At 37.5% G+C, this 24036-nt stretch overlaps 1 protein-coding gene across 4 annotated transcripts in view; it reads right to left on the bottom strand.

Moving 5' to 3' along the window:
- Positions 1 to 24036, bottom strand: part of VTA1 (vesicle trafficking 1) — a 71181-nt gene that overhangs the window by 42852 nt on the left and 4293 nt on the right. For all 4 annotated transcript variants that reach the window (XM_055433572.2, XM_088840789.1, XM_055433571.2 and 1 more), the window contains 3 exons: positions 7311 to 7405; positions 4463 to 4590; positions 3737 to 3812 (listed from right to left, as the gene is read on the bottom strand). In XM_055433572.2, the coding sequence (XP_055289547.2) occupies positions 3737 to 3812; positions 4463 to 4590; positions 7311 to 7405 (299 nt within the window). The remainder of the gene's footprint in view (positions 1 to 3736; positions 3813 to 4462; positions 4591 to 7310; positions 7406 to 24036) is intronic.

Raw genomic sequence — 24036 nt, 5'->3', positions numbered from 1 at the left:
TATTTTTGGTTGGTATACCTGCACTTCAAATTTTAAATCTAAGTTTAAACATATTATTATTCCTCAGGTCAAAGACAACCCACTTTGCATGAAGTTCTACAGTAATCATTAACTGGTTCTTTTGCTCAAAGTAAAGCTCTTTATTCAAAAAAGTCCCCTTACTGAAGATGATTATACAGTGGAAGTGAGAAATAGATTTAAGGGACTAGATCTGACAGATAGAGTGCCTGATGAACTCTGGACAGAGGTTCGTGACACTGCACAGGAGACGGGGATCAAGACTATCCCCCTCCCAAAATAAATGCAAAAAAGCAAAATGGCTGTCTGAGGAGGCCTTACAAATAGCTGTGAAAGAAGAGAAGCGAAAAGCAAAGAGGAAAGGAAAGATATGCCCATTTGAATGCAGAGTTCCAAAGAACAGCAAGGAGAGATAAGAAAGGCTTCCTCAGTGATCAGTGCAAAGAAACAGAGGAAAATAATAGAATGGGAAAGACTATAGATCTCTTCAATCAAGTTAGAGATATGAAGGGAGCATTTCATGCAAAGATGGGCTCAATAAAGGACAGAAATGGTAGGGACCTAACAGAAGTAGAAGATATCAAAAAGAGGTGGCAAGAATACACAGAACTGTACAAAAAGATCTTCATGACCCAGATAATCACGATGGTGTGATCATTCACCTAGAGCCAGACATCCTGGAAAGTGAAGTCAAGTGGGCCTTAGGAAGCATCACTACAAACAAGGCTAGTAGAGGTGATGGAATTCCAGTTGAGCTATTTCAAATCCTGAAAGATGATGCTTTGAAAGTGCTGCACTCAATATGCCAGCAAATTTTGAAAACTCAGCAGTGGCCACAGGACTGGAAAAGGTCAGTTTTCATTCAAGTCCCAAAGAAAGGCAATGCCAAAGAATGCTCAGACTACTGCACAACTGTACTCATCTCACATGCTAGTAAAGTAATGCTCAAAATCCTCCAAGCCAGGCTTCAGCATTATGTGAACCATGAACTTCCAGATGTTCAAGCAGGTTTTAGAAAAGGCAGAGGCACCAGAGATCAAATTGCCAACATCCACTGGATCATGGAGAAAGCAAGAGAGTTCCAGAAAAACATCCATTTCTGCTTCATTGACTATGCCAAAGCCTTTGACTGTGTGGATCACAATAAACTGTGGAAAATTCTGAAAGAGATGGGAATACCAGACCACCTGATCTGCCTCTTGAGAAACCTGTATGCAGGTCAGGAAGCAACAGTCAGAACTGTACATGGAACAACAGACTGGTTCCAAATAGGAAAGGGAGTACGTCAAGGCTGTATATTGTCACCACGCTTATTTAACTTATATGCAGAGTACATCATGAGGAACGCTGGGCTGGAAGAAGCACAAGGAATCAAGATTGCCGGGAGAAATATCAATAACCTCAGATATGCAGATGACACCACCCTTATGGCAAAAAGTGAAGAGAAACTTGAAAGCCTCTTGATGAAAGTGAAAGAGGAGAGTGAAAAGGTTAGCTTGAAGCTCAACATTCAGAAAACGAAGATCATGGCATCTGGTCCCATCACTTCATGGGAAATAGATGGGGAAACAGTGGAAACAGTGTCAGATTTTATTTTTTTGAGCTCCAAAATCCCTGCGGATGCTGATTGCAGCCATGAAATTAAAAGACGCTTATTCCTTGGAAGGAAGGTTATGACCAACCTAGATAGTATATTAAAAAGCAGAGACATTACTTTGCCAACCAAGGTCCGTCTAGTCCAGGCTATGGTTTTTCCAGTGGTCATGTATGGATGTGAGAGTTGGACTGAAGAAAGCTGATCGCCGAAGAATTGATGCTTTTGAACTATGGTGCTGGAGAAGACTCTTGAGAGTCCCTTGGACTGCAAGGAGATCCAACCAGTCCACTCTAAGGGAGATCAATCCTGGGTGTTCATTGGAAGGACTGATGCTAAAGCTGAAACTCCAATACTTTGGCCACCTCATGCGACGAGTTGACTCACTGGAAAAGACTCTGATGCTGGGAAGGATTGGTGGCAGAGGGAGAAGGGGACGACAGAGAATTAGATGGCTGGATGGCATCACCGACTCGATGGACATGAGTTTGAGTCAACTCCGGGAGTTGGTGATGAACAGGGAGGCCTGGCGTGCTGTGATTCATGGGGTCGCAAAGAGTCGGATACGACTGAGCGAATGAACTGAACTGAAGATGCCAGTCTTTTTATCATCTGTCTAATCTGGCTTATGACTTCCTTTTCTAATCAGGACTCTTTTTCTTCTTCACCCACCTGGTACTCTCCAAAAAAATCCCATGGACAGAGGAACCTGGTGGTACAGTCCATGGGGTCACAAAAGATTCGAATGTGACTGAGCAACTAAATAACAACAGCAACTCATACTAGTAAAACAGGAAAAAAAAATCTCGATAAATAGTAACAGGAGACAGGAGCAGAAATGGAGCCAAACAGTGGATTTACAGAACTTTTAACATGTAAGTAAGAGAGAAGCATCTCTGATTTTCACCCTTCAAGTCTCAGTTTTCTCTTATATTCAGTACTTCTCTATTTCAAGAAAATCTGACAGAAGTAGCCCACGATGGGCATTGCCCCATATCCTAGAGGGTGTTTGGAAACATCTGCTGGTGGTTTCCAGTCCTCTGACTGCTGGAGGAATGCTCTGTAGGCAAGGGCCAGGGATGCTTGATGTTTAGAAATAAAAGAGACAGTCACACTCAGTAAAAGGTGTCCCTCATTCAGCAGTTTTGAACTGTACTGCACATTTCTGCCAACTCAAAAACTTAGCTTATGATCAACCCTAGAGCTTCACTTCATTTTACATACAAACAAAGAATATTTTGCACAGTTTTGATATATTGTTTTATGAAAATGTAAACTATCTCATAGATTGTTTTGTTTGGAACTTTGCTCTGAACAGCTAACCATTTTGAAAAAAATCATTTTTCATAAAAAGCAATCTCTCCAGAGATTTCAAATCTCTAATAAGACATTCCTCTATCAGCCTCATTTGTAACTCCCTTTTCTTCTTTCTCTTTCTAAATTAATCTCTCTCCTCTCAGAAAACAATTTTTCCAAGTGAATGGTAAAGCCCACTACAGTGAAAACAACACTGAACTAATGGCAGTAAGTTCATCACTTAGCCTCAGTTTGCTCATACATCAAATGAATATGTGCTCAACTTATTTCAGAGTGGTTTTGAGAAACAAACTGATAAAATGGATAGGAAGTACCTCATAAAATATCAAGTTGTATATGCATTTTACAATAGAAACAAATCTCTAACAATAGTATTTATGGCAAGAAACAAAATAGGAAAAAAGAAAACATTCCTAAAAAGTTTCTGCCTCCAGTAATGTTTATCAAATAACAATAAATAAATTTAACAGCATCAAGGATCATTAATATTTAAAAACTCAATAAAATAAAACTATGAACCTGGGGTTCAGAGACCAATATAGTAGCCATGCACTCACTAAAGTGTTAAATACATGCTGGATTTGAAGAACCTACTATAAAAAAAGAAAATTTACTGTTAAAAAATAATTTCACCTTTTGTTTTTAGCTTTTTAAAATATAGCTAGTAGACAATTTAAAATTATACATTTTGCTTTTACTACATTTCTGATGGACAAGTGCCCTAAATAAACAGTGCAATAACAAAACTAATAAAAAGCAACCAATACTGATCTCCAGCTAATAAGGCAATAAAGAATATACACTCACTTCATCAGTGAGTTCTCCAAACACTGTTATGACATCTATTAAAAGACTTGCAGTATAGAAGGACTTGATCATGTTTCTGGAAGAGAAAAGAGAGTTCATCTAATTTAAATGAAAAATGTAAGATGCAGAATTAGTCTTGTAGCTACAAGAAAAAACTTCCAATGCTTTAAAAAGCACTCTGAAGTTCACGTTTTCAATAAAATCAGATTTTAGGAACACAATGGAGCTCCTTCTGTAATCTGTATTAGGAGGAAGTGACAACACGTATTACAGGTGAATATGGTACAATAAGGTTTTCACAATACGCTTTTAATTTTAGAAAATGTAGTGACAATACAATCTGAATCAATATTATGCTACGTGTATTTCTTTGTATTTAAGTTTTAATATAATGACAAATCATTTGAATTGGTGGGGTTGGAAATTTTTAAAAACCAGGATGTTTTGGCTAATAGTAACTCAGATTTTATTAACTGCTAAAGAATGGCTAGTTAGAGTGTATTTACTAAGAAAATGAATCTGCTCTGGCTACTTGTCTTTCAGCCATGTTATCTGAAAACCCAGGATTACTCTTGTAACCCAGACTTATTCTAAGATTAAAAAAAAAAAAAAAACCCACCTAAATCATTAATCAGGAAGCCTGAAACTTATTAAGGAAAAAACTAGATAAATTCCGGTTATACAGTAATAAAACTTGTCATTTTTATTTGATTTTTCTTTACTTACTTGTGAAATCTCCCAGCACGATCTTCATTATCTGCATACAAAAACATTTTCAAAGCATAATTCTCCAAATGTGCAGAACCAACTATTTCTTGAGTAATAGCTTCATTATCACCCAACTGTTTCTTAAGCTAAAATGAAATGAGATATAGAACTTATGATTCTGGACTCAGAGAAGCGTATACCAAGTACAAAAAATCCTAATAATCAAATCCAATGTTTACAAAAATTTGAAGATACTCATGATAACCTGAAAGTATAATTTAGTTCTAAATATCAAGACATGTGCGAGCATGCTCAGTTGCGTTTGTCTCTTTGCCATCTGATGGACTACAGCCCACCAGGCTCCTCTATTTGTGGGATTCTCCAGGCAAGAATACTGGAGTGGGTTGCTATTTCCTCTTCCAGGGCATCTTCCTGACAGAGGGATCAAACCCACATCTCCTGTGTCTCCTGCATTGGCAGGTGAATTCTTTACCACTGAGCCACTTGGGAAGCCAAAATATCAAAATAATAAAGAGCAAAAAAAAGATAACATGCCCAACTATCTATGTAAAGCATCAAATATTTCAAATGTACTAAGAAAAATGGAGTTAAGAAATTCTTTCCTAGCCATATAATTTAAATTTTTAATTTACTCCTATTTCAATATCTCCTATCAAATATAGAAAAATACAATGAGAAGGATCGTTATATCCTAAAATGTATCTCTCAGAGCACACTGTAAAATTTAGCCAAATATATACCTCAAATCAACACAATTTACACCCATGTAAGTTTCCAGTCAGTACATTCCTTCTCTACACACAGGAAAAGTATTTTAAAAACAACAAATTAAATTCCTATATTTTACTGAGACTGTCATAGTGGAATAAAATGACCTTCCAGAATATTAAATCTGAGTATCACACTATTGTAAAGAACATTATAAAGAATTAAATTTAGAAAAAGCCACAGAATTCTTCATAAAATTAGCAAAGTAAATATTCTCATAATTAAGGCCCAGAAAAGACTGAATACTGGAATTTAAGGACATCTGGGCATCCTTACCCCGAACAAAAACAGAAAAAATAGTCTCACATATAACACTGGTTTACTGTATCCACACTGTGAAATAATTTAATTGGAGAGGCAATTTATTTCTAGAAAAATTTAGTGGGAGTATGCCATTTAATCTCATCCTCAACATAAAATATCTGGTAGTAAAACATAATGTACCTGAAGTATACCAACTATAAATATAAATATTATAACACAAGCAGATACGTTCTCACCATGGAATAAACTTTCCTGTTATTCAATGCAGATAATAAAAAATTCCTGGTAAGTCCCTTTATAAATGTGATTTTACACTTTGTGTATTATAGATAACCATTTAAGTTTTGTCTTATCCATAAGCTATTGTTACTTCACCTATTATTGTTAAGCTGTAAAATTAATAGAGGTTTATTCTATAGTAATGTCTGTAAGAGATGGTATTTTACAAAGTATTGCTACCTGTCAGACACATTCTTTCGTCCACCTCCTAACCTCACTCTCCAAAAGAGTACTCAAACTTTTCCTGCATTCACAGGAGCAGAGTTAGAAGCAGAAGCCCAGACAGGTTCCAAGGGCAGCTGAGTGGTCATCAGTGGTGCCAGGAGGCCTACCTTGGGTGGATAATAGCAGAAGATGACAGGGTTCTGGCTCAGAAGGTCAGACACCCATACAAGGTTAGAGAGAACACTCTTATCCATGGCTGCTTCATACAACTAAGACTTTGATCTGAATAACTTTCAACATTATAAAAGGTTCTGGACTGATTGGTATAAGTGTTTTGATTTTTAATGTTTAAGTTTTGTTTCTCTAAACAAAATAATGCAACTGGTCAAATAAATATTTAGGTTTCTAATTCTCTTGTTAGTTACTCAGTCGTGTCCGACTCTTTGTGACCCCATGGATTGTAGGCCACCAGGCTCCCCTGTCCAAGGGACTCTCCAGGCAAGAATACTGGAATGGGTTGCCATGTCCTCCTCCAGGGGATCTTCCCAACCCAGGGAGGAGATGAAGTAATGAGTAGACCCTGAAACACTGTTAAAAAAGAAACTGGCAGGCACAGGGTGGAGCCCCTATTACTAAGTGAGGTTATTATGGTTTAGCATTGCCTTCCTGATATATTGATACCCAATCAAATCCATTCAGTTTTCCCTGGATTGGTGCTTCTTCACAATCTGTGATGTTACATCATAGTTCAAGATGATTCATTAGTCACCTACCACTTTTCTGCTAGCAGAAGAGAATGCCTGGACCATTAAGAGGATCCTGTCACAGGACTATGAGTGGGAGGAAGAGACAACAGGAAACTTGCCTCGTCGTCTTTTTCACTAAATAAGTAGCCCATTTCTTTTCTTTTTTTTTGATGTGCCTTGTGGCATGTGGGATCTCAGTTCCCCCACCAGGGATCAAACCCACCCCTCATGCAGTAGAAGAGCAGAGTCTTAACCACTTGACTGCCAGGGAGGTCCCCCATTTCACTATTATAAGAGCTATTTAAGAATTTTTAAATCAACCATCCATGTGAGTGCACGAAGGAAGGTTAGAAATGATGCGTTACTTATGAAAGAATGATTCAAACATCATCTACAATAACCTAGAACAAGAAATAATGTATAAGCAAAGACACTGAAACTGACTTTTACTTACAACTCCCTAAGCACTGTAATGTAAATGTAAAAAAAAACCAATTTTTCCTCAGCTATAATAAGGACACTGCTGACTGCCACCAACAGTCAGAGCTACAATAACACACACACAAATGAAATAAAATGGCATTATAAACACTAATCATAAAAATGTTCAGTGTTCAACTTACAGCTTCTAACTGATCCATTAGCCTTGATAGAAATTTACGACATTCAGGAGTTTTACTATCAATCTTCATTCCAGTTTGCATTGCATACAATCGACCTACAAAGAAAAATACAATGATATTTATAATTCCCAGGACTGTTTAAAATATGTTTTGTCTCTAATAAATAACTTAAAATTTAAGTGAATTTAGAAATAAAACTTTGATTTACTACGGATCTTATTCACAAATATAAAAAACACAAAAACACTATCCAAAGAATACAAGATTCATGATGATGATAACAAACTTCTATGAAGGAAGGCCTTCTCTTTTGACATTATATTTAAAATAAAAAGACCAGTCTGAGGCTGTCAAAAGAACCTGCAATTTAAATTTAGTAGGTAAGTGAGGGCATTCAGAAAAACAACCTTGTGTATAGGAGCACTTGCCAAGGGCCAGATATGTGCTAACTGATAAAACACACAATATGCGTTGGGAGAGGGGAAATGCCACTTGAGCTGAGGTTAATGGGGAGAATTGTTTTGGTCATTTTTATGTATACACGTAAAAATAAACATACTGAAGGAGGAAACAGACAGAACAGTCTCCATCTCAAAAGCAGGACTCCATCTTGGGCCAGGCTGTGGACTTTGAGCTATATGCCCAGTATCTGTGAAAACGACATACCAACTGGAAAAACCAGACCCCTGGATGGAAGAGCCCCAGGGCTCGTACCTAAAGTCTCCATTGCCTCAAAGAATACCCTAATTATCTGTGTAACCGAATAGAATCATAAATTCTATTATGCTTATTGGGGTATGACCACAGGTCTATTGATAATTGTCCACTGGACGACAGAGAATGAGATGGCTGGATGGCATCACTGACTAGATGGACGTGAGTTTGGGTGAGCTCCGGGAGTTGGTGATGGACAGGAAGGCCTGGAGTGCTGTGATTCATGGGGTCGCAAAGAGTCGGACACGACTGAGCGACTGAACTGAACTACCTAGGCTTAAGGCACATGAATCATGGGTTTAAGGCATACGAATCACGGGTTAACTTTGATTGTATCTTCCTTTTCCTTTGTTCAGACTTGTTTCAGAGAAGTCAGGGAGGTGGGTTTGAGCACGTACACTTAGGGTATATAAGGTTTTCACAAAAACTGGTCGGGGTCCTTGGCTCTTAGGCCCGCCGGTGTAATAAACTGAACTCCACTATCTGCATTGTCCTTCTGAGTGAGCTTGTTTCCTGGAATGTGTGGCTACAACAATACCATCTCTAGAAAAAAATAATAAGAATATTACAGATAAGGCTGAAGCTAAAAACTTCTCTGAAACTTAAACAGCTTTCTCAGTGATGAGAGCTGTGAAGTTCAGTGGCAATTATTACCACTGGTGTGTACACATATTGCCTGTAATTTTCCTCTTAGTTTCAACAATATGCTCTGAAGATTTGCGTAGCCCTACAGGGCTCCACACTATGGACACGACATTCAACTAAAGCACAACTAGGTAGTTCTCAAATTTTCATCATTATAAGCCATGGTGCACTACCAGACCTTCTTGAGTGCACATTCATGAGTTCCTGGTGGGAGACATGAAGGAGAACTGCTGGAGTGTAGTATGGGTACCTTTCTCACTTGAAGAGCTACTTTCAACTGTCCTTCAAACAAATTACCACTATGCAGTTATAGCTGCAAGCCACTCCAGTACTATTGCCTGGAAAATCCCATGGATGGAGGAGCCTGGTGGGCTGCAGTCCGTGGGGTTGCTGGGGGTCGGGCACGACTGAGCGACTTCACTTTCACACATTGGAGAAGGAAATGGCAACCCACTCTAGTGTTCTTGCCTGGAGAGTCCCAGGGACGGGGGAGCCTGGTGGGCTGCCGTCTATGGGGTCACACAGAGTCGGACACGACTGAAATGACTTAGCAGCAGTAGCAGCAGTTATAGCTACAACAGCACAGGCAAGCAGCCATTTCTCCTAAACTCACAAAAAACTGACATTAAAATAAAAACTGGTATTAAACTTCCTATCAATCTCAGGACTGTGTTATCTCACTTTTGATTTTGCATTTTCACTACTCAAAAGGTCTCAGAGATGTACTAAAGACCTCTATATCCTTTTTTATGAATGCAGAATAGCTATCAAAACAAAAAATTCATCCAGTTTTCTGTTTGGTCGCTTGCCTTGTGGCAGTTCTTTATACAGTAGGAAAGAGGGTTATCCTGTCCCCACAAACCCAAGCGGAATCTCGTGAACACTATCACCTTTCCCGCTCTAGTCTTTTCTCCTCAGCAGGGAATCATCTTCAACCTATTTCTTCTCAGATTCTGCAACTCCAGCTTAAACCCCATGATAATGGCAACTGTAGTCTACTTGGTTTGCTGATGGATCCCTGGCATCTGCGACAGTCCTTGGCCTTCGATAAACATTTTCTGAATAAATAAAATACATGAATGAAAGAACAGCTCATTCTGCCTGATGGCTTTAAATGCCACTTTTGTCATTCATTATCATATATTAAATTTTCATGGGACAAAAGGCCCCAACTCTGTATATTGTCTATCGTGCTTCGTTACTTGTTAGTCTACTGTCTATCGTGGCTTTATTTACTACATCTTTAGAACATGGAAAGCTGTTAGTTACTCAAGTCACACCTTCTTTAAAGATGTGTTAATATACAAATAATACAATCGTGTAGTCTGCGTGTGTTTAAATTCAATATCTGTGTCTGAAAGAACTACTTTACAAGGCTTAGGCTTTTAGGGTTATCTCACAGAGCTTGAAGTTTATTAATTTATTTTTGTATCAAATTTAGGGGTTTGATTCATCCAGTTATCAATGAGAAACAAAAATGGAGTTTCTTAAAGACCTGTACTGATTTACACTGACTCACAATGTAAAAAGCACGATACTTTCATTTTTACTGTACAATATCCAGCACTGGATATTAATCTGACAAAAAAAAATCTAATTTGGAAGCAAAAATAAAAACCCACTTATTATATTCATTGCTTTGATCACAATGTGACAAAATTTTCTTTTTCTCTTTCTTTTAACCAGGCATATTTAATAACATGCCCAGGTCGTTTGAGAACTAGGTTTGAATCACCTCTCCCCATGCCATGCCTTTTAAAAGCATGGCTGACCACCCTCCCCTTTTTAAACCAGTCATCTCTTGAGTTGTTCAAGCTTCATGTCTATTTTAGTCAGCTCTTCTTTTAACTGTGACAGAACTCCCCAACACATCCTCTTAGTGAGTTGTTCAGGTCTTTTCTTCTAGCATTTTTGCTGTTTTCTTTTATCAAAAGTACATCACATGAGCTCTTTGGAAAATAAATATTTGGATGCAAGTATTATGCCATCTTTCAATTTTTGAATGTTGTTTTAAAATACAGAAACTTAAAATATTTATGTACCCAAAGTGATTTTTCTATTAATTCTAAGCTTGGAAAGTTCTTTATCTCCAATAAACTGGATATTCAGTTACATGATTTCTCCAGTTTTTCCTCTGGTTTTTCAAATTTAACTCTTTAATAACTTGCATCTATCTCAGTTGCTGGTATCTGTCCCAAATGCAAGTGGTAAAAAATTTTTTCCTTCTCTAACGATTTGTGGTTTGTCTTGAGTATGTTCGGAGAAGGCAATGGCAAGCCACTCCGGTACTCTTGCCTAGAAAATCCCATGGACGGAGGAGCCTGGTAGGCTACAGTCCATGGGGTTGCTAAGGGTCGGACACGACCGAGCGACTTCACTTTCACACATTGGAGAAGGAAATGGCAACCCACTCCAGTGTTCTTGCCTGGAGAATCCCAGGGATTGGGGAGCCTGGTGGGCTTCCGTCTATGGGGTCACACAGAGTCGGACACGACTGAAGTGACTGAGCAGCAGCAGCAGCCTGAGTATGTTTTTACTTTTTATATGTCTTGGCTATTTGATTTTACTGAGATTACAGATCAAATGTCATTTCCTCACATGATAATACCTATAACTGATAATATGCTTTATCTACCTTGAAATTTAATTTTAGTATGTCTTAATATACTACCAAATTTTTCTGAAGACTTTTAAGTGTTCTTGCTCTTATTTTCAAGGGGAAGGCTTTTAGCTGAGTGTAGGGATCAATTCCGGAGAAGGCAATGGCAAGCCACTCCAGTACCATTGCCTAGAAAATCCCATGGATGGAGGAGCCTGGTAGGCTGTAGTCCATGGGGTCGCTAAGGGTCGGACACGACTGAGCGACTTCCCTTTCACTTTTCACTTTCACACATTGGAGAAGGAAATGGCAACCCACTCCAGTGTTCTTGCCTGAAGAATCCCAGGGATGGGGGAGCCTGGTGGGCTTCTGTCTATGGGGTCACACAGAGTCGGACACAACTGAAGTGACTTAGCAGGGATCAATTCTGTGCCAGGTTGCTTCTATTTCCCCTAACAGTTCTCACCCTAAGCTATACTGAGGCTGCAGACTTTGAGACCCATTAAGAGTCCAGGGAATGGCTGGAGTGTGGGAAGAAAATGTTAGTATTTTATTGATATGTTTATCTCATCCTTTATACTTTTCTTTTATATGCTTCCCTCGTAGCTCAGTAGGTAAAGAATCTGCCTGCAGTGCAGGAGTCCAGGGTTTGATCCCTGGGTTGGGAAGATCCCCTAGAGAAGGAAATGGCAAACCATTCCAGTATCTTTGCTTGGAAAATCCCATCAACAGAGCAGCCTGGCAGACCACAGTTCAAGGTGCCGCAAAAGTCAGGCACATACATCAATCGGAGAAGGCAATGGCAAGCCACTCCAGTCCTCTTGCCTAGAAAATCCCAAGGATGGAGAAGCCTGGTAGGCTGCAGTCCATGGAGTCACTAAGAGTCGAATGTGACTGAGCGACTTCACTTTAACATATTGGAGAGGAAATGGCAACCCACTCCAGTGTTCTTGCCTGGAGAATCCCAGGGAAGGGGGAGCCTGGTGGGCTTCCGTCTATGGGGTCACAGAGTCGGACATGACTGAAGTGACTTAGCAGCAGTACATCAATACAGAAAAATTATTTATAAAGTTACATAATATTGGAGATTCATGTGTAATTATTTTAAAATTGAGGGTAGATAAGCAAAAGGTTAAGCATCACTGCTCATTGCATCCTTACTCCTCTCAACTGTAAACTATACTTTCTGCCCCAACCAAGTCCATGTTTCTCCACACAGCCCTACTCCTTCTACCATACTCCCTGGAACTATTGTTGAAACAGCAGTTGAAACAATTCTGAAGGATCAGCAAACTGTCTTACCTCTCTTCAGATTCCGTCTTGCTCTTTGTCTTAATTAAAACTTGAATGTCACTTAAGAAATCATTTTCTTTGCAGTTCTCTCAAGTTATGAGTTTTAATTCTCCTACGTTCCTTCTAGTATTTAAGAGAATTAAGAGTTGGCAAGTATGACTGGTTTTCCTTTTGCATCCCACTGTTACAGTATTCTCTCAAGGCTTTCTAAATACATCCATTCTTTTCCACCGGACTGTTAATGCTTGTAATTAATTGCTTATGGACCTCAGGATCTTTCACCATCTTAAAAATTTTGCTGTTCACATGGATAATTAATACTTGTGACAGAGACAGTTAGCAGCCTACTTGCATCCTTTCTCCCTGTCTTCCTTACTAACAAGATACCTATATTATTAGGGAGTTGTAATACAGCTAGCCAAAACAGTACATTTTTCAGTATTCCTCAAAGCAAAATATGGCCATGCTATTACCTAAGACAAATATCATATAACCAGAAATGGCTGAGACTTCTGGAAGGACTGTAAAACAGGAATGATGGCAGGGGAAAGGGAATGACTCATTCCCCTTTCTCCTCCCTGCTGCCTAGAACAGAAATGGGATGACTGAAACCCTAGTAGGTAGCTTGGACCACAAGGCGACTTTGGTAATCATGTGCTGGTTTACAGATTTGAAATCAGAAAGAGCCTTGGTCCCTGATGACTTCTTGGAATTGGTACTGGGTACTGCCGATATCAGACTTTCTTTTAAATGAGGAAATAAATCCTTATTTTACTTATGCATTGTAATTCTGAATTTTCTGCAGTAAGAAAGCAAATCTATTTCTAATGCATACAAAGTGCTGTGCTCTCAATTCTTATCAATACTGATCTCCATAACTGTACGGACTCTCCCTTATATGCCAGTAATCTCATAACTAAATTACCATTTCAAACTGCTGTACTGCTAATATCAGTGTATCATGTACTCACTCTAAATGTAACTGCTTTTCTTCCAACTTTAAACTGTTTGTTACAATAGGCTTCCAGTTCATTGGTGTCTCCCTACTTCTTCATTACAATCAGTCTTTTCTCCTTTAATTTCCTTCTGTCACTTTTCACTTTCACACATTGGAGAAGGAAAAGGCAACCCACTCCAGTGTTCTTGCCTGGAGAATCCCAGGGACGGGGGAGCCTGGTGGGCTTCCATCTATGGGGTCACACAGAGTCGGACACGACTGAAGTGACTTAGCAGTAGCAGTAGCAGCAACTAGTTTTGATTTTATGATAGATTTTTCTAGGACTTTATTGCCCTATCTCTAAACCCTGAATCTTTTTACTACGTTCCTCTGGCAAACATACACTCATATATAAGCCCAACAATCCTCTCTCCCTGCATCTACATACCAGCAACACAGACCATAGACAAATCAGCATCACTATAAATATTAGAATTATCAACCTCAAGTGAGCTTAATACTTTTTTATATTGAATATTCCAGTATTATTTATTTGAGCAAGTACAATATACTTTCCATCACTACAAACCAAGCAAGCTACAGTTTTTTAAACATACATATTTTTATGACATGCCAACATTTTATGTCCTGTGTGAAACATCTGGTTTGAAACTAATCTTAAAGCTCTCTGTTTTGTTTCCCATCTTCTTTCCTATTTTGGCATTCTCTGAAGACATTTTATATTAACTGTGTAAAGACTGATTTCCTTATCTTCTCAACCTCTCAAATGACTATTTCAAGCATATTTCAAGCAAAACCTCAGCCAAACATACACACAGAAAATTAAATAGACATTAGTCAATTATTTACTGTCTATATACTGTTAGTCAACACAGAAACACAATGTGAGGAAATAGAGAAGTGAGTTTCATTTCCCCGGGAAGTCTTTCTCCTGATTTTATTATCAAGTGCACAGTATATGAATCCTACCCTCTACGGAGCATAGTGAGCTACTTAATAGAGCAACCTTGGGAATAAATGGCTATCCAGCAAAGATAAAAGTCCATTAAGCAAACACACAGAAAACTAATCAGTACTTTCTTGTTATCAAGAGAAAGTTACTTATTTCTCTGTAAAAAGTGCAATTTTGTTTTTGTTACTTTTAACTACTTCCACCATAGCTCATAATAAAAATGGAGATTATCTGTATCTCCTTTGAAGTGAGAATCAGATTTATTCCCAATTCACTACCACCAAACCATAATCAATTTCCCTCACAGCACAAATATAAGCTTCTTATCCTCTAAAAGCTAACCTTAATTTAAGTGGCTGATACTTGAAATACAGTGTATTGACAACATAGTTTAATGGTTTCACACACATACATTTTTTTTCTTGGCTTACATGCATTTTCAGTCTTTGCAATTACAAGGACATTATTACAAATTAACACCTTTAATTAATTGAAGGACTGGAAAGAATCGTCTCAAAATTGAAAAGATATTTAAGTATAAACTGGCCTAGCTTCTATATTTCTGAATATCTTACATGGTTTACAATTTGTAAGTTGTACAAGATACATTTTCTAACATTAATACAGTGAAAAGATGTTAAATCTACTTATGAAAATTTATACACCAAAAGATCTTTTAGTCAAACGGATGGGAAAAATGACTACTTTCATATAAAACTCTGTTCAGGACAAGCAATTCATTGTAGAAGCAGCAGTATGAAGAAAAATTGATGTCCAACATGGAAAATTACCTAGTAATACAGAATAAATATGTAGCTAGAATCACCTATAGGGAAATATATTTATTTCCTCAAGGAAACGTGTTTATTTTTATGAATAAATATTTTTTAAAGATGAGTAATGAGGCATATTTGCAAAAGGATTAAATACTTTCCAACCTAACTTTAATGTGAAGCATTTAGGAAAGAAATGTTTACTAATCCTCAAGGCATATATACTTCAAAGTTTCATTAAATCTAAACCTTAATATTCTATCACATCCTCGTTTATACATGAGAAATCTAAAAATATGAAATGCATGACATAAAGACACAAAGTGAAGTGAAGTCGCTCAGTCGTGTCCGACTCTTTGTGACTCCATGGACTGCAGCCCACCAGGCTCCTCCGTCCATGGAATTTTCTAGGCAAGAGTACTGGAGGGGGTTGCCATTTCCTTCTCCAGGGGATCTTCCCGACCTGGGGATCAAACCTGGGTCTCCCGCGTTGCAGGCAGACGCTTTACCAGCTGAGCCACCACACATAAAAGCAATTGTTAAGAGTGATGTGCTAGTGGGTTAAATAAACATAGCACTCAAGTAGGAATCATTATGACATACACTGATGTAGAAAGCCAAATTTTATTCCAGTAAAGAGAACCAACTATATTACTCTACTCATAAGTATATTATAAACACCTGCTATATGGTTAGTATTGTCTTTGTGAAGGGACAAAAATAAAATAAAACAAGGTATGAATAAATATATCTTAATAAGGGGTACATACTTCACTAATTCCTTCATTAAACAAGTATTTTTAGAGCTTCTGTCATAATACAATAGCTTTAAGAAAAGTTCGCTCCTTCTGAATTCCTACTAAAAGACTGTGCTGGTACTTAGTAAATACTAGTGATGATTTGATTACTAAAATAAGAACACAGGTTCTAACTCTGGCCACAAGGAGTGATATCTGCCATCCTACTGTGAACGATCAAGGAAAACTACACAAAATATATAAAAGAGGTTTATAGACAATGGAAACACACGGTAAGATTAAGACATCTGAAGAAAGGAAACATATGAAATGACACCAATATCAGCCTAGCATTCTGCCTGGAGGTACATCCCAGTCTAAGGAATAGGAAGGGAATCCTAAACAGAACACGGTCCTCTATCTGAGTTGAGAAAATGGACTGGAGCTCAGGGAGACTGAGGCAGCTGTCAATTGAGGGGCAGAATTCTGAAGAGTATGGAGCTACACAGAAAAGAAACCCAAAAATCTATATATTTTGAGACTCAGGTGAACACTTCCATATGCATGTGAGGGAGAAAACTCTGCAAGGCCAAAGAATGAACAGAAGCTGTGACTTGGACTATCCCCAGTGCACACATAGGGCTAGGATGCATTCAAGTTTCAACCAAAAGGAGCAGAGAGCCCCAGAGGTTTACCCAGGGTATTCTGTAGACAGCCCCCAACTAACTAATAGGGTTAACCTGTCCCTAAAGCAAGGAGTACTTTAGAACTGCCCCCAAAGCTGTGATAGGGGTTCCCTGATAGCTCAGTTGGTAAAGAATTTGCCTCCAATGCAGGAGATGCATGTTCGATCCCTGGGTCAGGAAGATCCCCTAGAGGAGGGCATGGGAACCCACTCCAGTATCTTGCTGACAGAATCCCATGGACAGAGGAGCCTGGAGGGCTACAGTCCACGGGGTCACAGAGAGTCGGGCACGACTGAAGCAACTGAGCACACGCATACAGCCTGTGACAAGTTACTGTAATGCTAGTGTGTGTGTTATCTTAAAGAGTCTAAAACCAAAACGATTTACTCAAAACAGGAGTAATTATTTAAATGACTATTCCACAATATAAAATTCATATCTGTAAATATGTTTGCAAAATAAAAAATAAATGGAATGTTAATGGATACGTTAGCAGTTCAATTTTCCGAGATTTTTATTATTAACCTGTCATTGCTACAGTAAAGTATCTGGAGTCAGCTTACAATAAGGAAATGATACAAACTTAAGACAAAAGGACTATGAGCTCAAATTAGTTGCTAAAGATTCAGAAACCAGCACAAAAAACTGCTTATCTTTAATTGGCTTAAATTTATTAGTCATTAAAATCAATTTCTCTGTGACTAACAGCAAACAACAAGCAACTGATTATTAATCCTAATATCCAAGTAGCTTACCACCATCAATAAAAATCCATTATTATTTAGCCTTTAAACATTTACACTGGTGCCCTATGACATCTTGTATATGAAATATACCAAATGTATTTTCAACTTCCTGAACAAGTACATCGAATTTTCCTATGGTCATATAAAGAAATGACTCTCAAAGAACATTTATACATGTTCACTGAATGTCTATTCATTGTACAATATCACCCCCTAGAGGAAACTTTAAAAAACCAAATCTGAAACTATATGCTGATATTTAGTATCAACTTTATGTGTTGATATTTGATATCAATACTAAATATCAACACATAATTTAAAGGGAAGGAATCTTTCTAGTTTTCGCTTTATCCACAACATCAAATGTCACAATCAAAATATTTATCATATGGTGCCTATGTTTAGTAGGAACTCAAATATTTTCTGGCTTCATTAAAGCGAAAAATAAAAAAAAAAAAGAGAGAGAGATACAGAGCTCAGAAAGTTATGTCAGTAACATCAAGCCTGTCCTCCATTTTTACCCTCCACTCATCAGCCATCTTCCAGATTACCGCACTGGTTCCCTTTGTTTTCCCACTGATTTAACAAGTCCCTTTACCTTCACTCTGTAACTGCTATTCTAATTACTACTTCCACTCAACAATTTTTCATATACCCGCTTCTCATCTAGCATCTGTCATTCAGGTCCCAGTTCCATCACTTACTAACAGAAGGACCAGGATTACTATAAGGTTCAAATCAGGTACCCTGAAGAAAAGGACTGTTATGAATGCCAAAAGCTACATGAATGTTAGTCATCTGGCCTCTGTATTCCATGACAACTATAAGGTGTAGCTATAGGGACCATGGCTGCCTCAAAAGTCAGGTCAATTTACCATTTTTGGAGTACCTATTCCTTATTGTGTAAGTATCTCTAGGGGCCGAGCACTACCTGGTGCAGTGAATGAATCAAGAGGCCCTAGCAGGGTACAGCCTCCTTAAGTTTGCATTCGAGAGGGGACAACAGGCATAGGAAAAGCAACTCAGATAAAGCCATACAAGGCACAATGAGGACAGAGAGATGATGCATCTTAAACCAGGGAGTTTAAGACAAGGCCTCCCAGATAAAGCGGCATTTAAGCTAGAATCTTAAGGATAAAAATGGGGTGGGTTTGGTAAGGAGGGGAAAAGATGTCAAGGGCTAGAGAACAATGCTGGAAGGTCTGGAGACAACAGTCAGTCAGTCAGTTCTAGAAATGGAGTGAAATTCAGCTTGATTAAAATTACAGATGATGATGCCATGTTCAAATCATGAGTGATCACTAAAGGCACTTATATTTTTTCTGATCGTCAGATGGAGCTACTATTGGTGTTTTAAAAAAATATTTTTGCTTTTAGTAAAGCTTTTGTTTTTTAGTAATGATGGTATGAAACATGCCCATTTACCGGAAAATTTTAAAAAAGGCAATCAAAAGAAAACCATCCATAAACCGAAAGCCGCAATTTTTTCCTCCAAGTTTATTATGTGTGTGTGTGTTGTGTGTATGCATTTTAAAAAGTTCACTTCAGTTGCTCAGTCCTGTCCCACTCTTTGCAACCCCGTGGACTGCAGCACGCCAGGTTTCCCTGTACATCACCAACTCCCAGAGCTTGCTCAAATGCATGTCCATTGAGTTGGTGATGCCATCCAACCATCTCATCCTCTGCCATCCCTTTCTCCTCCTGCCTTCAGTCTTTCCCAGCCATCAGAGTCTTTTTCAATAAGTTAGTTCTTAGCATCAGGTGGCCAAAGTACTGGAGCTTCAGCTTCAATCTTTCCAATGAATATTTAGGACTGATTCCCTTTAGGATCAAGTACTTTGATCTCCTTGCGGTCCAAGGGACTCCCAATAGTCTTCTCCAACACCACAGTTCAAAAGCATCAGTTCTTTAGCACTCAGCTTTCTTTATGGTCCAACTCTCACATCCATACATGACTACTGAAAAAACCATAGCTTTGACTAGATGGACCTTTGTCTGCCAAGTAAGGTCTCTGCTTTTTAACATGCTGTCTAGGTTTTCATAGCTTTTCTTCCAAGGCGCAAGCATCTTTTAATTTCATGGCTGCAGTCATCATCTGCAGTGAAAAGTTCAAATCATAGTATATAAGTAATTTTATATCCTGCATTTTTATATCAATCTGTCCCCATGTTACTAAAGATGCTTTCTAATTTCTAAATGATTGTATCACTTTTTATGCAATGGATACACCATAACTTAACCATTTCCACCATGATATATGTTTAGGCTGTTTTTGAACTTGCCACAAATATATGTAATTGTTCAGATAATCCTAAAGTTCTTCATATATTAGTGATTATTTCCTAGGCAGAAGCTTTTCAAAACTGGAATTATTGCACATCAGATACTTTTACAATTCTGTATACTCCGATAAAATGCTTTCTAAAACTTGGAGCCAATTCACACAGCCATGTCAAGGAGAATTTCATCACATGCTCATTTTGTATGAGTTATAACAAGTCAAAAAATGGTATGCCGTCTTAATTTACACTTGCTACTAATTCAGCTGAACATTAAAAATTAGTAAGCTCTCTTTTAGTAGTACATACACATGTTCTGTCCATTTATGGGGATCATAGTTTTCATTTTTTAAAATGGATCTGTATGAGTGTTTTCCCTATCAAGGACACTGGCCCTCTGTCTCTCATCTAATGGAAATATATTTTTTTCTAATGCAATGCTTTTATAAATTAATTGTACTGTTTGTGTAGCACAAGATTTCTAAATGTTTAGTTAACTTTATCCTTCTTTTATTCTGTGTTTTTTCACTAATCATTTAAAGCAGAACTTTCAAGTAGCAACAGGTACTACCTGCTTGAAGTAGGGGCTTCCCTGGTGGCTCAGATGATAAAGAATCTGCCTGCAATGCATGAGACCTGGGTTTGATCCCTAGGTTGGAAAGATCCTGGGGAGAAGAGAACAGCTACCCATTCCAGTATTCTTGCCTGGAGCATCCCCATGGACAGAGGAGCCTGGCAGGGATCACAAAGAGTTGAACATGACTAAGCAACTTTCACTTAGCTTGAAGTAGAAGGTAGGAAGCTATCTCCATAGCTTAGATGTAAGGTGAGGGTATTATGTCAAAGAAACTAAGAAGGTAAGTAAAAATTTAAACATTTGATGACTGGGCTGTGACAGGCATGAAGAAAGGAAGGGAAGGCTAAGTTTGCAATTTCTTAACTAATAAATCTGAAAATCTGACAGATATGAAAGATATTCTAGAAAACTTTAATGCATCAACATTAGCTCAAGTTAAAATTTTTTAAATGTGAAAAATTGACAGGTATATAAAAAAATGTTCCCAAAGCATAAACTTCTGGTTGTAACAGGATTAACATGAAGGATTCTTCTTAGGCAACTTCTATCTTCACTATGGTATTGGATACATGAACCTCCACTTGAGAGAACTATTTAGCGCTAAATACAGACATATACACAAATGAATTCATGGAAAACTAGGTAAGTCTAAAAGAGATGGGTGGATTGTGTCAATATCAATATTCTGGCTGTGATACTGTACTATAACTTTGCAAGATATTACCACTGGGCACAACCAGTAAAAGGCACACAGGATCTCTTTGTATTATTTCTTTAACTGTGGATCTATTATTATTTCAAAGTAATTTAATGAAAAAAAAAATCTAACAGAATATTTTCCAGGAGTGAGATGTTCCAAGTAAGAGTAAATTCAATAATTTGCTATTACTAATTAAAAAGGTCAAAGAAGTAAACTCTAAGCATATTAGTCAAACGTAATTTGATATATGATATTTCAACACTTATTCCTGACTTAAAAAGAAAATAAAAGATCAAACAACTTAGAAATATAGGAACACTAAGGTAACAAAAAATGATAAAACACTAGCGTATTTCCATTAAGGCCAGATCTAAATCATTTCTGGAAATCACAAAATACTGGCAATGAGGAAGCACAAAGGGCAGATCCTATGACATATCTAGGACAATCTAATAGCCGCAAGTTATTAAATACTGTGCTTAGATATTCTTTTCATTATGTTTCCTTACCGCAGTAAGAGCATGTGAAAAAACTATGAATTACCCTATATTTATTCAATCAACACATATTACATGTAAACTACATAATTCCCAATTATCCACCATGGCTTAGGTACTGTATTAGGAGTTAAGAGATTCAATGATCATCAATTTAAGACATATTTCTTGCTCTCAGAGTGAATATTCTAGTAAGGCTGGAATACTCATAACTTTTAGAACAATGGCATTCATTAAATATTTATGAATGCCAATTATGTGTCAGGTGGTGAGAGAAAACAAGGTATCAATCCCTGTCCTCCAAGAAAATCCAGGAGACTGAAAGGTAAAGTATATCCCTCCTCTTAATCAAGAGGAGGGATATACTTGATACCATTTCTAGACATCATATGAGATCAGGAAAACCAATCTGCAAAAAATACTGAGTTGGGAATTCCCTGGTAGTCCAGTGGTTAATACTCCAAGCTCTCACTGCTGAGGGCCTGGGTTAAATTCCTGATTGGAGAACTAAGATCCCATAAGCCATGAGGCATGGCCAAAAAAGAAACCCCCAAAAACCACAAACTTAGAGATCAACAGTACTCTTGCCTAGAAAATCCCATGGATGGAGGAACCTGGTAGGCTGCAGTCCGTGGGGTCGCTAAGGGTCGGACACGACTGAGCGACTTCACTTTCACTTTTCACTTTCACACATTGGAGAAGGAAATGGCAACCCACTCCAGCGTTCTTGCCTGGAGAATCCCAGGGACGGGGGACCCTGGTGGGCTTCTGTCTATGGGGTCACAGAGTCGGACACGACTGAAGTGACGCAGCAGCAGCAGCAGAGATCAACAAAATATTAGAAACAAAAACACCAACCAAATATCTGAAAATCAAAACACAATACACACTGAAAAGTGATCCAGAGGATAGAAAACCCTGATTATTCACTTAAGTGTCTATCAATGTGAATAATGCCTCCAATACATAGCTTACTCCAGCTACACACAGTTCAAAAGGAAAAAAAGTAAAAAGTACTGAGTCAATAACAGTTAAGTTAGATTAAGAGGAAGTCATAAGAGATTCCAGGCAGAGAGCTACATACAGAGAGGAAATAGAAAAATATATGGTGAACTTTTATAAATCAGTGGTACTTTAGCAAAATAATCTTTTTTTCTTCTCACAAAAAATTCTTCCTTGCTCTAGGAATTCAGAAAATTTTTGTCTGCACTAAGTTTACAGAAATGTATCCCTTCACACATTTTTAGGTTGACATTTACTACTTTTTATCTGACGTTTAAACAGGTAAAAAATGCAATTTCTGTAGTACAGATGTCAAGTACTGACATCTAAAAATTTTATCACTCGTTCAACTGTAAACACCATAGCAATTTGGTATCTATTACAATCTTTTCAGATAAAAAATTATTTTTTTAAAGAGTCAGAATACACTTATTTCCTTTTAACCCATATTTCTATAATGTACTTATTTTACAGGATTTTATTATAAAAAATGTATTTGCATGCTCAAAGGTGTTACTTGATTATCCTATCACACTGCTCTGCAACAAAAGTATATAAAAATTTAAATTTAAATTTTTATTAAATTTCCTGAGAGACGGTGCTATGTGTTAAAATGTTTCTTCTGGAATTGAGTTTTTGCTATTGTTATGTATAACAACATAACATTTAAAACAATATGAATTTTATTTGTCTTAATAATCACTAAGTATAAAAAGTAAAATTTTCTTGGCAATGCATGAGTTAAACTGCCTATCTATGAATTAACATGATTTATCCTCATAATGAACCAGAGTATTGGTTCTATTCCTGCTTTCATTTTTATGAATTTAACAGGGAGAAAATTCATTCACATAAAGCAGCAGATAAGAATGGAAGCTTTGTCACAGCAAAACCACCAAATTCTTTAAATTCCTTTTGGGTTATAGGCTAAAAACCACATCATCACTTATCATCAAATAACATTTTTAATAATCTTTCTTAGCTGACATTTTAATTAGGTTTGCCTCAAAATTTGTTTTAAGACTAGAAAAGAATGTGTCACCCCATCATCAGAGTATTCATTTTCTCAATTCCTCTGAAGTATACAGAAAAGATCTTATAAAGACTCATCATTTTCCTTCAATCAAAGGCTTCTTTTTATTATAAGAGTGAGACAGGATTGGGAAAACTGAAATAGTGTTCGTTTCAACATCTTCTGTCAGGAAAAAAAAAGTTATAATATTTTAATCTTATCACTTGTTTTAAATGTATTTCTGAAAAAAGCAAAACACTTCAGAGCTGAAGATTTACCTCATTTGAGGAGAATGTCCACTATTCTACATAAATGGCAAAACTAACTGCTAAAGTCAAACCAATCAGCCATTGGAGGCTTACTTTTTTCAGAAAAATATGACTTCTCTAATTCAAACAAATGTTAACACATGCTTCCACACACTCTTTCTCATTTCTGGATTCTAAGACTAAAATTTTGATAACCTACAGACCTTGATATGAGCTTGTCAGCTCCGTCCTAAAGGAGATCAGTCCTGGGTGTTCATTGGAAGGACTGATGTTAAGGCTGAAACTCC

Source organism: Moschus berezovskii, chromosome 10 (genome assembly GCF_049115385.1).
Source record: "Moschus berezovskii isolate FMDL1 chromosome 10, NW_MosBer_1.0, whole genome shotgun sequence".
Lineage (NCBI taxonomy): Eukaryota > Metazoa > Chordata > Mammalia > Artiodactyla > Moschidae > Moschus > Moschus berezovskii.
This window is presented reverse-complemented; position numbering and strand designations above follow the sequence as displayed.